The sequence below is a fragment of the Sardina pilchardus genome, chromosome 2 (genome assembly GCF_963854185.1).
Source record: "Sardina pilchardus chromosome 2, fSarPil1.1, whole genome shotgun sequence".
Classification (NCBI taxonomy): Eukaryota; Metazoa; Chordata; class Actinopteri; order Clupeiformes; family Clupeidae; genus Sardina; species Sardina pilchardus.
The window spans coordinates 28,239,581-28,253,100 of record NC_084995.1 but is presented as its reverse complement, the minus strand read 5'-3'; the positions used below and the strand labels follow the sequence as shown (position 1 = coordinate 28,253,100).

The window sequence follows — 13,520 nt, the reverse complement described above, 5'->3', positions numbered from 1 at the left end:
TGCATTGCTATCCTGAAACACACCAGAGAGGAGGAACAAGAGCTGAATTTGTCATTAATTATTTTCTAAAGTACACAGGAAGTTATCATAAAAGGCGGAGGCTGAACTTCTCTACACGTAAACAAAATGGAAGTTCCTTTCAAGAAAAGTAAACATCAGACCTGAATGCAAGAGGCATAATACAATTGCTGTCCTTCAGTGCCCAGGTGTCTGTGTTCAAATGCCAAATTCTGTTGGACAGCATTTTAGTGCCATCTGCAGTGCTGGCCACAGGCTGACAATTTGTGCACCACCTACAGTAAACTATATTTATGCACAATAAAGCAAAGACAATCATACCTCATGAGCTCCATAATGATGAGTATGGTATCAAACTCTATCACTCGCATACAGTACATACATGTATACAGCTGCAACAAGCAAAGGTTAATCTCTCGTGTTAAGGTTTCACAGTTTTACCTTAAAACGACGTCCTTTTGATGCTGCTGCAGATATCCTTCTGGTATCTCCACAGGAAAAGGGCTTCTCCGCCTGGCCTAGCATGCACAAGTCAGAGCACTGGTTGCCATCAGAAGGTAGAGAGCCGCCACATTGTGTGCAGGAGCAGATGGATGCAGTGCAGTCGGCTGAGGAAGGGAGCTTGCTGTAAGATATAAGTTGGAGAGCAGACCTCCAGCCCCCTGCTATTGTATAGAGCACACATGAGGAGGGAGGGGGGGGGAGGGTCTAGTGTCTGAAGGATCAACAGTGAGAGGGCTGCTTCTACAGTGTGGCCAGTTATCAGAGACTTTCACCTTCACAATGGGGATGATGTAATCCCATTAGCTCAGGACTGGCTTTGTCATGTGTTTTTTCGGTAATTAAAATGTCCTGATGCGCTGCTGAAGTTCAGTCTAAATATAGTCTGAAGTCAAATTCAGCCACGTAACCTTAAGTACAATAAAACTTAACGATCCAAATAACTTTTTCGCAATAACACACGGAGCTTCATCTCCTTTCACTCCATCTCACTGAGGATCAGCCAAAGGCAATCTGCTCAAAACTGCCATAGAGCAAAATCAGTTAGTTATGATTTACATTTCTCAAAAAAAGTATTTTAGGTTTTTTTGCAGCTGTAATGTTGTTACAGAAAATAATATTACATGGACAGCCTAAATCACATCATCAAGAATTAGCATGATTTAATAAATGCACTGACCTTCTCCTCCACTTCTGGCACGTGTTGCTTTTACGAGCTCATATGTCTTCCTTGAGGTCAGACCACAACATTAAGGCTTAACCATTATGCCCTTACATGGAATCAGTTCCTCTTCCCAACTGGGAACCTCAGAATCAAGCCCAGCTTGATTTTATAGCAGTCATCCCCCCATGAAGGGAGAAACATAAACTCTTCTCTGCTGGAGTCATTAAATCACTCTAAAATTAGCACCCCTAAATCTACTGTAAAATGGTCTCTGATTACTAATAGTCCTAATGAGAGAAGACAAGCCAGGGCTATAGTGAAAATCATTCGCCATCACCAATGCCTTTGAGTTATTCACTCACCTACACTCTAAACGTAAACTTTTAAACGTGAGATCATCACACAGCAGGCATAGTTATGCATATTTCAGTCCTGAAGCACTGTCTTCACATCATTCTTGATCATGTGTTTTCTGCTAAAAAAGGCCATAAACAACACCTCAATGTATAGTTTTTTCCTCGTAGTTCTAGTGGCTTATATGTTAGTGTACATTCGCAAAATAATGACTTCTACATTACAATGCTGCACTGTCACACCCTCTTGGCAATTGATCTATATTATCCAACAAGGTCCTGATATTATTTGGGCATGTTCTCTCTGTACTGTACCTTGAAATACAATACTCAAAGACCATTGCAAATATGTTCAGGTAGACTGTGTGTGTGTGTGTGTGCAAGCTCACAGTGTGAGCCCATTTCAGAAGAGAAGGTCTATGGACTGCCTTATGCAATCAACTTTGTATATACCTATGACTCTTGCCAGTCAACCCTAACTATGTACACATCACACATAATGCGAATGTGGTTTTGTCATGACTTGACTCTGAGTGTATGAAACTGTGAGTGATTGTGAAATGTCCTCCAATGAAAGTGTCATTAGAAACAAGACCGTCCAGCATAGAATCCTCTCTCTTTGGACTGTCATGTTCTTTGGGAAAAGGGCCAGTGGATAAATGTTTCTAGGTGTTCTCTCCTGAGGATCTGTCTGTTTATCTATAAACATTTTATGTAAAATACAGAAACAATCTTTCTGGCGATTAATGCCTTTGAATGTATCCATTCCACTCTGAGATTGATTACATCCAGATAAATGGATAATGGCATTACTTGCCCAGATGGCCAAAAGGCATGTCCCACCACAGCTCCCCACCTTGAACCGTTTGCACCATGGATTGATTAGATCAAGTGCCCTGGGCCTGGCCACAGTGCTGCCAAGTGCATCTCATGCAGCCTTTTGATCATGTGGCTAACTATTGTTTACAGTCTATGGGCTCAATCCAGGGTCACTGAGAGCTAGAGCAATTGTACTGTATTAATGAAACCTTCATGTCTTTAATTTATCCTCCTTATTACATTATGTGCATGGGCAGCAGTCTCGTCATTGCTCCATTACAGTCTGAAACACGTCCCATAGTTTTATATCCCACAATCTCTTCTGGGCCTTGATCAATGGGACTGTAGTGTTATCTAAGGGCCTCAAGGGATTAGATAGATAGATATATAGATATATAGATATAGATATATATATATAGATAGATAGATAGATAGATAGATACTTTATTGATCCCCAAGGGGAAATTCAAGATTGGCAGGTGGCAAATACTGTACAAAGGGATGGGCTCTGGGGTATAAAGCCAAACAGCTGAGAGTGTTCAGGCTCTTCTGCTCTTGTCCTGCTGCTGCCCTCCTGAGTGTGAGGGTCTTTGGGTCCCCTCATATCCTCTACTCTTTCACCTGCTGCCCTCCTGAGTGTGAGGATCTTTGGGTCCCCTCATCTCCTCTATTCTTTCACCTGCTGCCTTTCCTTCCCATTTCTCACTCACTCATCAAGTTGGTTTTGTTTATATCTCATGCCTTCAGGTTTTTTTTTTGTTTTTTTAGCTTATTCTGTTTAGATTGTAATTACTGATACTGTAGGTAATTTACTAATGGAGTTAAATTACTTGTATTTTCTGCAATATTCACAAATCTAATCTAATATTCACACACACACACACACACACACACACACACACACACACACACACACACACACACACACACACACACACACACACACACACACACACACACACACACACACACACACACACTCCAGGAATGTCATATGAGCAAAACAAGAGGACACTTTTTGTTCAACATTCTTGTGGACAATTTACTGTATGCATCTCATAATCATTAAATACATTGCATTTGATTAATTTAATAAATAAAATCCATAAATAAAATGGAGAACAGAGTAACAGGAAAATATGTATGTCAGAATCTCTGGTTTCTATCACATACCTGTAGCCCTGTATCTGTTCAGACTGTACAGACAGAGATAAAAATAAGGGAACTGTATTCTTGCCCTGACTAAACCAGAGGCTGAACTGTTCAAAACTCATCGCCTCTAACACTTGAATGCATGACTGAAAACCTCCAGGTTGCGCAAAGCATAGGTGAAGATCACCTGTGTTTCCTCCCATCACCTCTACTCAACTCTAATCATAATTTTAAGTCAATTTGTGGATTTAAAATACAACGATTCACATAATTCAAGTGAGAGCCTGCAACTTGCAACCTGTTTTATCTCTAACAGCTCCATGTCTGTTCTTTTTAAAATGCTTTTGAAGGCAATCTGGACCTTCACTAGTGCAGTCAACGTACGTTATGTGGACATCAGAGGAAGCTGTAGTGCTATAAGACCTTCATTCTTCACATTGAGAACATTTAAACATTTGAACATCCACGTGGGAACACTTACAGATACAATCTCTGCACCTCACAAACTTCTCTTTCATTTCTAGAGGGACACGAAGCAGACCGCCTTCTTTTGCCAGAGATTAGTTGCAGTGTAGTCTACAACCCACCGAACCTACACTTTCTCAAATAGCAAATATACTGCATGCACCATGCACACAGACACAGACACAGACACAGACACAGACACAGACAGACAGACAGACAGACAGACAGACAGACAGACAGACAGACAGACAGACACACACACACACACACACACACACACACACACACACACACACACACACACACACACACACACACACACATCGGACTTGTGTCCTACTCGCCTATTATAGTGCTGCTGAGCTTTCCTGTGTATTACAGTATAGAAACTCAGTTAATTATAAGTGCTTCATTAAGGATCCCATGTGGCCATTCGTCAACAACCGATTTTGTGCACATGTTGCCTATAGGTGGTGCTGTAGGCTCTCACAGGAATCAGGAGTAAAGTTGAATGAAGATGGAGAAATGTGGATTATGAATTATGAATACTGAAATACATTCAAAAGCAGTCATAATTTTGTCATTGCAAGTCAGTTTGGGTCATTTTGATTCAAATCATTAACTAAGAGTTTGCAACATTACAACATAATCTAGTTATCTAACATATTTACATCATAGTGTGTTTCTGTTGTAAAGCAGGGGATTGATGACATTTCACCCCATGGCCTACATTTCTCAGCTACAATAAATCTCACAGCAACTGTGCTAATTCGCAAGTAATCCAAGAAAGTTACAAAAGCAACAGAATTAATGGACATTTTCTAAACCCTAATACTTTATCTGGGGCTGTAATTTCCCAAATCCATGCTTTGCTTTGATATAAGTGCACGATTAAGAGTGTGTTTCACCATGTTTTTGCTCTCCTGTAAAATATTTTAGTGGATAACTGAGCATCTGGCCTGTCAAAAATAAGACAATACAATAAAAATGCATTGTGCCACTCTTGTAGGATGTTTGATACCTTCTTCCTATTACTTTGCATTTTTAAAATTGTTCTGTGTACGTAGAGCCACTTAGTTCTAGCCAGAGCAGAAAAAATACCTCATTCATCAGAGCTAATCTGCTGTTGTCTCTTTTCAAATGGAAGGAAATGCTCTCTCCAGCAGGATGGAAGGCTTGACAAGACACCGATGACCAGGCACTGGGTGATCATGTAGCTCTGCCCATGCATTTGCTTCAGATTGCATTTTCAAAAACGTACATAGACTTGACTATGTTTTCTTCCTATGGGGTAGAGAGGGATTATTTGGATAAGGTAATACCTGTGAAATCAATCAGAAAGTGATACAATCATGACTAAGGAATAAGGATTTACCTTTTGGCAACATTCAATAAATTCATCAATGGTGATCACGCCATCTTGGTTTTTGTCCATTTTCTGGAAAGGCATAAAGAGCAGAAAGAGCTTTAAAATGTTGGTAAGACTACATTAAGGAGAATAGCAATAATAAACATTAATGTCAATGCAAGCAATAGCCTGATAAAAAATAAACAAATATTCTAATACACAAACCATAACTCATAAGAAATGCTTAATTGACTAAGTGCATGCTGAACAGATATGCCTTTAGACCCCTCTTGAAGGACCCAAAACTATCACAGGAACCGAAAGCACTGCCTAACTCATTCCATTACCAAGAAACCACCAAGGAAAAGAGTCTTGAATTTGACTTAGCGTGATCAACTGGCTGGTCAACACAACAGACGCTCATCAGAAGACTGCAGTTTGGTGATATACAGTACAGCTTGATGATATTGATCTGATATTCCTAATGTTCCTAAGGACAAACCGACTGGATTTTTTGCAGTTGAGGCTACATGTTCAGAGAAGTTAAGTGGGTTATCAATTATAACGGCCAAATTATATGGTGATCTAGTTAGGGTCAGTGAAGATGAGTCAAGCTGGATGTTAATCTGTTTGGGAATAGCTGTTTTAGCTGGAAACATCAAAAGCTCAATTTTTGAGAGATAAAGCTGAAGTGCTGATCTTTCATCCAGACTGAAATATCCTAAAATCATGCAGAAAACTGATGGGAAATGGTCCACAGGTGGGAAAGACAGGTAAAATTGAGAATCGTCTGTGTAGCAGTGAATGATCTCACCCAAGGAAGTGGTGTAAATTGAGAAAAGTAGGGGCCCCAACACAAAATAAAATGAAAAAAAATACATCACCTGAAAGAAAATCTCTGTGTGCTGTCTCGGTGTGTCCTCTGAGAGTCTGGGGTTGAGTGACGTTCCCATCATTTCATATATCGCATTCATGATGTCCTGCATTTCCTAAATGTGTGACACAACCATTACACAGTGGTACTGTACATCAGAAAGCATATGAAGGTAGCTGGAAAAGAAGTTGCAGGTCATCCGAATGCTAAACAGACTTCAAAACAAATGTACTGACGAAGCTATATCCACCATTATCCTATTATCCTATATCCACCATTTTAATGAATTTTCATAGATCATTTTTTTTTTTTATCTTGGGTTATGTTTAGTTGATTTATCTTGACTCAATCAAAACAGAACAACTGCATTTTTATGGATATTATCTGAAATACACATTTAAATAACATGACTTATTAATATTTTCAAAAATGGATTTATAGCATTTTGGAAAATAGCTCTTCAATTCTAACCTCTTTTGTTATGCATCCATCTTTATTAATGTCATATAAGTTGAACACCCATGTAAGCTTCTCCTCCACTGGCCCTCGTAGCAGTGCAGAAAGACCCAAACTGAAGTCCTGCAGTCACATATTATTATTATTATTATTATTATTATTATTAATGGATAAACTGGCATTGAAGACATGCCATTATTTACAGAACACCAGATCCATTACAGAACAGCCTCATACCATACAAGCTGAGCTGGAAAGCTGTGATATAGCTATGTCTTTCTGTCTAGAGCTAAGAAGTTTTTACAACTTCAATAAATTATTGTATTTTCTATATTTCTTTATCAATTGCATTGACACTAGTCCTGTAATGCTCTAAATAGGTTATAGGATATTCTCACCTCAAAATTGACAGACCCAGTTTGGTTCCTGTCAAAAGCACTAAAGAGAAAATGGGCGTAGTTCGATGAATCTGAAACAGTTGGAGAATGAGTCAACTTGAAGGAGTGGAAAAGTGCAATAATGTTTACAAACCATTAACAGCAGGCTATCATGACAAAAAAATCATGCTAACCTCCATGAGGGAAAAAGTTAGCATAGATGCTTGCAAAAGTGTCTTCATTCACAAGACCACTTGGACATTCCTGTAAAATAAAAAAATAAAAACAGAATATGTCACTGTAGTCGCTGTTGAAGTGGAAAGCTACTGTGCTGATATATTGGCACAGATATGTGACACGGTAGAAAACAGACAAAGCAAGGTGGAGATGTGGACAGGAGATAGCGGTGTTAGTTGGCCTACATTTTTGAATCCTCTGTAGAGGATCTGCAGTTCTCTCCTGGTGAAGTGGGTCTGGGCCTCCAGGCTATCTAAGGTCTCAGGTCTATGTCTCTGAGCCGCCTGCTCCTGCTCCTCATCGGCAGGGTCTGGAACAGCAAAACACAACAACATCACCTGCAACTAATGGACTCATGGCTGCAGCCGTTCACATTCACAATATCTGTGCATTAAAAAAATAGAATATATACTTTTTTGATCCCATGAGGGAAATTCGTTTCTCTGCATTTAACCCAATTTAACCGAATTAGTGAACACACACAGCACACACACAGTGAGGTGAATCACACACTAACCCAGAGCAGTGAGCTGCCTGCCCAACCAGCGGCGCTCGGGGAGCAGTGAGGGGTTAGGTGCCTTGCTCAAGGGCAATTCAGCCGTGGTGGACTGGTCGGGGATCGAACCGGCAACCCTCCGGTTACAAGCCCGAAGCCCTAACCAGTACACCACGGCTGCCCAAGAAGCTCTTGCGGATGGCATTATGCATTGAAAAAGAAACATGTATACCGGTACACACAAATATGTGGGGTGAAGGGAAAACACAACAATAATGGCTCCTGAAGAGTGAAAAGGTGTTGTTGAAACACATGTCCAAAAGAGGGAGCTGCTGAGATCAAAAAGTCAATCAGATAGTAAAGTAACACCAAGGCAATCCATCTGTATCACAGTGTCCTTGCCTAATGGAATGAGGGTATAAGGGTACCTGTCAATCACCTGCGTTCCCGAGTTTGTGGTCTATATGTGTGTGTGTGTGTGTGTGTGTGTGTGTGTGTGTGTGTGTGTGTGTGTGTGTGTGTGTGTGTGTGTGTGTGTCACAGGCCAAAGGACATTATAGCTCACACAGTTCAAATATCCTAGTGCAAACAAAGACACGTGTCTTTTCAATGAATAATACAGAGTGGGTGAGTTTTATGACTGTTATGCTTGAAGAAAACCAATAGGAAGGGCAGAATCCTGAGTAAGTGGCACAAGATGCATAGGGGTCGGCAGAAGCAGGTTGGATACATCTCACTATTTGTCTTTCATTACAGCGTTCCAAATATTTCAATCACATCAGAAACCATATACCATGTGGAAGGCAAAATATAGTATTATTATAGGATGGTATTATATAATACATTTCATACACAGAGGCAATTCAATGTGCTTTACATATATGAAAGTTCAGTAAAAATATATAATAGCCAAAGTGAAAATACAGAATAGTTTGAGAAAGTACGTCACATTAAAAAGAATATCTACAAGAAAGTAAATACTCGAGACACAGAGAAATAAATAATTCCATGGAAGACCTAAAGGGTAACAGGACTTCATCGTCATCTATATCTGCACAAAAATATTATTACTTTGTGCACTCTGTAAAATTGGGGTTAGGATAAGACATCAATACTCAAAAATAAAAAATGGGCCATTAAAAAATGGAGATGGGTATACAAAATATCAGTTATATGATATACACGACCAGTGACATTTTCATTTTTGGATGATATTGTGTGTACATTTTTGTTTGGAAATAGAACAACGTCAATCACTGCAGTTTTATGTAAGACCGGCATGTGTATTTAGAACTGAATAGCATATCGCATAAGGTAGCCTTTGGGGATAGGTTGAAGGAAAACCTGTTTTTACGCCCTTAAACTAGGCTAAACATTTAACATCTATGCTAATTCACAAAAGAGCCAGAAACAAACATCCCCGCACAAACCCATCCATTAAAAAAAGAATTAAAAAGTTCCCACACCCAGGAGGGTGGCTGTGGGGTTGAGGTTTACCATCAGAATCTTGCAACCTGACTGAAGTCTTAATGGTTTGAGGTTTATTTTCATAATAAAAAACTGAGAGAAATAGAATAAATGTGATCAATTAGCAGAAAGCATCACTACAGTACAGTTTGTTCATAAGTCAAGATTTGAAACTGGTTACAGTGGGATCATCTGAAAGTTGGTTCCAAGCTGCATGGCTGCTAAAAGCTGCTTCTCCATGTTTAGTTCGGTAGGTTTTACCAACAGATTGTAGAGAAATAGGGCATACAAACTCTCTCCTAAAGATACAAAGTTAATTTATTACATTTTCAACTGAACCAAGCACTTCACCCATTGACATGGGATAAGCTCTATCCCATGTGACAAAAGTAAAGGAAGTCTGAAGGAAGTTTCCAACTGCGATCATGCTAATTATAACTATCCAGGTGTTGAAAATGTATCAGTTACTGATCAACTTCAAGGGCACTTGACAGGAGACATCTTATTATGGCATCCCAAATAACAAGCTAAAGACAAAATAAGCCTTGATTTGATGAATTACCCACAAAACCACATCCAGAGAAAGTGTGAAGGATTACAGCCTGGTAAACGCATTGGCTTATATGGAGCAAAGGAGAGGTGTTTTTCCAGGTGATAGAGGTCTAAACTCACGACACAGGGGGGACCTTCTCTCTCGTTCATTTTAATGAGCTTGATTAAATATTCACCACCACACCTCTTTTGAGCAGGTAACTGAATCAGTTTCACCAAAGTGCTTCAACTCATGTTAAGCCAGTGGCCCACTTTGCAGGGCTCAGTGATGACAATCCCCATCATCCACTGGGGCCTAGGCCACAGAACTCCACTCATGAGGAGCGTGTTCACAATGTTTGGCTTGCACTCAGACTTTGGCTTGGAGAATGTAGTTCTGTCTGTCAAATAAAAGGGCTTCATTAACCGTTTACAGTGTTTGCTACTGGATAAGCAAATATTCTGAGAGAGAAGAACTGTGGTAAAAAATAAATTCTCACCTATTTCAGTCACCCACACTCAAATCCTTCTCTAGGTGTTTGGTGACAAACCAGTGTGCTTTAAATGCTAGAATTCATACATATTAATGCAGCTTAGGACTCAATTTCAGTTTCATGAGGACTACATCTCCTGAAGCACATATCAATCACTCTGGTCTGGTGACATTTCAAACTGATAGAATATGTAGAAATATGCGTGACAAGATGAGACTGGTCTTATGCCTTCAAAATGTTATTACCTGAATAATTCATACAGGAATTAAAGTGGGGTGATTCAGCTTTAAGTGACATTGAAATTGACACCAACTTATGAGGCAGTAATGAAGACTGAAGATTTAATTTGTCTGTCAATGCCACTATATGTAGTTAGTGTGTTTTTCGAGCTGCAAAGGGAAAACCCATGATTTCCGTACCCCAAATAACATAATTGTTACAACTGCTGTCTGACTGACCAACTTCGAAACACATGACTCACAACCAGTGCCATGTAATCGCAGGTCAAGACAGAGCAAACAGATTTGCTTTCTGAGACGCAACCGAGCAGCTGAGATACCCTGAGAGGGCCAGATCGTATCGGGCTCTGGTCACTCTATCCCATATCAGTGGCAGCCAAAAGGGGCTCAGCCTTTGTCCAGCAGCGTGGCAGTTTTAAGACAGTAGGCATCGGTTCCAAAGGCCACAGCCTGTGTGCTGTTAAGGTATAGGCTACACAGCTCTGGTAACTTAACCATTGGATTCACACTAAATCGTTCAGTAATCGTTCAGTACCTAATGAAGGCATAAAGTTTTGCTTGATACATTTGCAAAATAAAACAATGAGTCACATTGAAGAGTTTGTGTGACTGATTTAAAATTGACCAAAATGAGAAGACATATAGTATAACGTTGTGTAACATCAGCTGAATTCCTCTCATCACCTGTGGTACAGAGTGTAACTCTGTAACCTTGATGAAAAATGCACTGTTGAAATCTGTAACATAAGTCCGCCATATGAACCTATTCAATGGTCTTAGCGTATAATAGATCTTATAGTACAGGAAAACTTTCTAAGGAGAGTAGTCAGGAAGAACTGTGGGAGTGCGCACAAATAATTCTGTTGTCACGCTGTTTAGTGTTCTGGATGATGTTTTTTATAAGCAATAAAGACCAATATTTACAATAGATGACCTGTAAATCAAAGGATTTCTTTCCAGTATAATGCTGAAACGTGTGTGTGTGTGTGTGTGTGTGTGCGTGTGTGTGTGTGTGTGTGATTGGCTAGCTCAAAGTAAAAGACTACAGCGTTGTCCTGTCCTGTCCCAGACGGCTGGTGCAATACCCATGTCTAGACTACTCATGTCTGCCTCTTTTAAGCCAAACCATTATCAAGACAGGACAGTCCTACTCAAGCATCAAAGTGTCTACTGTTTAAGATCATCTTGTATGTATGAAATAGTGCTACAACTAATTGCAATGATTTTCCCCCGAGATCAATAAGCATATACGGTAGCTCAACTGAAATCGCTTAATCTAAGTTCATCTACAGCTGAGGAATGCTTGGTGGAAGCAGACGCATTCCAGCTTCATCTATACGGAAAACTGGAAACAATGGACTGGGCTGTGGAACTATTCATAGTGAATGTCTTTCAATTGAGCAGCAGACCTCGCAGCTGTTGTGTATATTGGGAAAGGGCAGAGCCTACGAGACGAATAAATCAAAAATAGTTTACATCACAGGAGCCAAACAGGGGATCATTTGACGAGGAAGAGACACATAATAACATTATTTCAAATTGCCGTGTGCCATCAAATAAATACAACTGTCCACTGCAACAAGTAGGCCTATTGATTATACTGCAAAATTACCTAACTAAGTTTGTGAAATACCAAAATACCACTCAGAATAAACAAAACAATCCGCAGGTACAACATTTGCATTCAAATAGAGATGTGTGCAATGAGTGAGTGGACTGATTGGCTGTAAGCTCTGAATATTATCATAATCAAATTAAACAACTAGCATTATAATAATAGGCCTGAATGCAGGGACTTATGGGGGGGATCATGCAATTAACAATCGAGGGTATGAGGAGAATGCATGTATGCAATCCTTTAATGATTAGCATACAAATTACTTACTATAATGACAGTGCCTGCCATCAAATGCACCTCAGATATTGCATTCTTAATGAGCAAAGTGGTACCTCTGGCTGGGAGCAGTGCATAGGGACATTCCACAAAGGCTTATGCCCATGCAGGAGAAAGCTGTATCATTAAGAAAAATGTTTTTGGCTTTTACGTTAAAGGAAAATTCAATTGTTTTGTTGTTATTGATAACAACTTCTCTTAATGAGTGAAATGCAAAAGTGTGATCAAAAATATAAACAGGACATTTATTTCAGAAATAGAAGGAGAAGGCAGAGTGGTACCCCAGTTTTGACATTGAATTCCCATTAAAGTATGACACACCTATCTCTTTACCTCCTCTTCATTAATGCCTTCCTTCTCTGTCCCCACCCCCACCCCTGGGGTCAGCAGTGGAGGTTCTCTGAAACATTGCTGCACATAGGAGCGTCACCTGAGCTGCTTAGCCTCATTTGTATTTAATGTATGGCCACAGTATAGGCAACAGCATGCCCAACTGTCACAGTAAGCAGTGGCAGGGAAGAATGTATAGAAAAGTATAGCTATACACATTTGTATATGATTTTCTTGATGGTTTAGGCTGGTGGATGGTTTGGCATTATGCTATGATGACACGATGCAAGGTATGGCATGTACAAAGCCATACAAATTATGTTCCAAATCCAAGGTTCAGCCTCAATACAGAACTAAACCTACCTGAAAAGGGACGACCCAAGTAGGCTACAAGATGCGCCACTGTCATTCATGAAAGTCAACTGTCTTCAACCAAAAACGGTCTTGAAATTGGGCATAGGCCATTAATCAGTGAAGCTTCAGTACACAGGATAACTGACGATATAAAGCAACCCTCGTGATAACAAGTTAATTTAGCCTACCTGAATTGAGAGTCCCAGTAATAAACCTGACGACGTTCTGACCGAATTTCAGGATCTGGCGTTTGCATTTCTTCCTCCGACTGCTCATCTTTACGGTTCAGTAGTCAAAGATTCATCCGTTGCCAAGATTTCAGGTCAGGTTTTACTACGTGTCGTTGTGACCCGGTTTAACTTTCTGTCAGCTTGTGTGCGCCTACAACACAACACTGACACATCTCAGACTCAAACTCAGCACGTGTGGCGGTTCTTTTTTTCCCTCCCCA

The 13,520-nt window shown here is 40.0% G+C and overlaps 1 protein-coding gene across 1 annotated transcript; it reads right to left on the bottom strand.

Annotated features, from left to right (window-relative positions):
• Positions 1-3,396: 3,396 nt before the first annotated feature.
• LOC134068757 (Kv channel-interacting protein 4-like) lies at positions 3,397-13,429 on the bottom strand. The gene is made up of 8 exons (XM_062524511.1): positions 13,258-13,429; positions 7,450-7,574; positions 7,222-7,291; positions 7,049-7,119; positions 6,666-6,773; positions 6,205-6,309; positions 5,348-5,410; positions 3,397-5,256 (listed from the first exon to the last, which is right to left on the bottom strand). Exons 1-8 carry the CDS (start codon positions 13,343-13,345, stop codon positions 5,209-5,211), a joined length of 678 nt encoding a protein of 225 aa, XP_062380495.1. The 5' UTR covers positions 13,346-13,429; the 3' UTR covers positions 3,397-5,208.
• Positions 13,430-13,520: the final 91 nt, after the last annotated feature.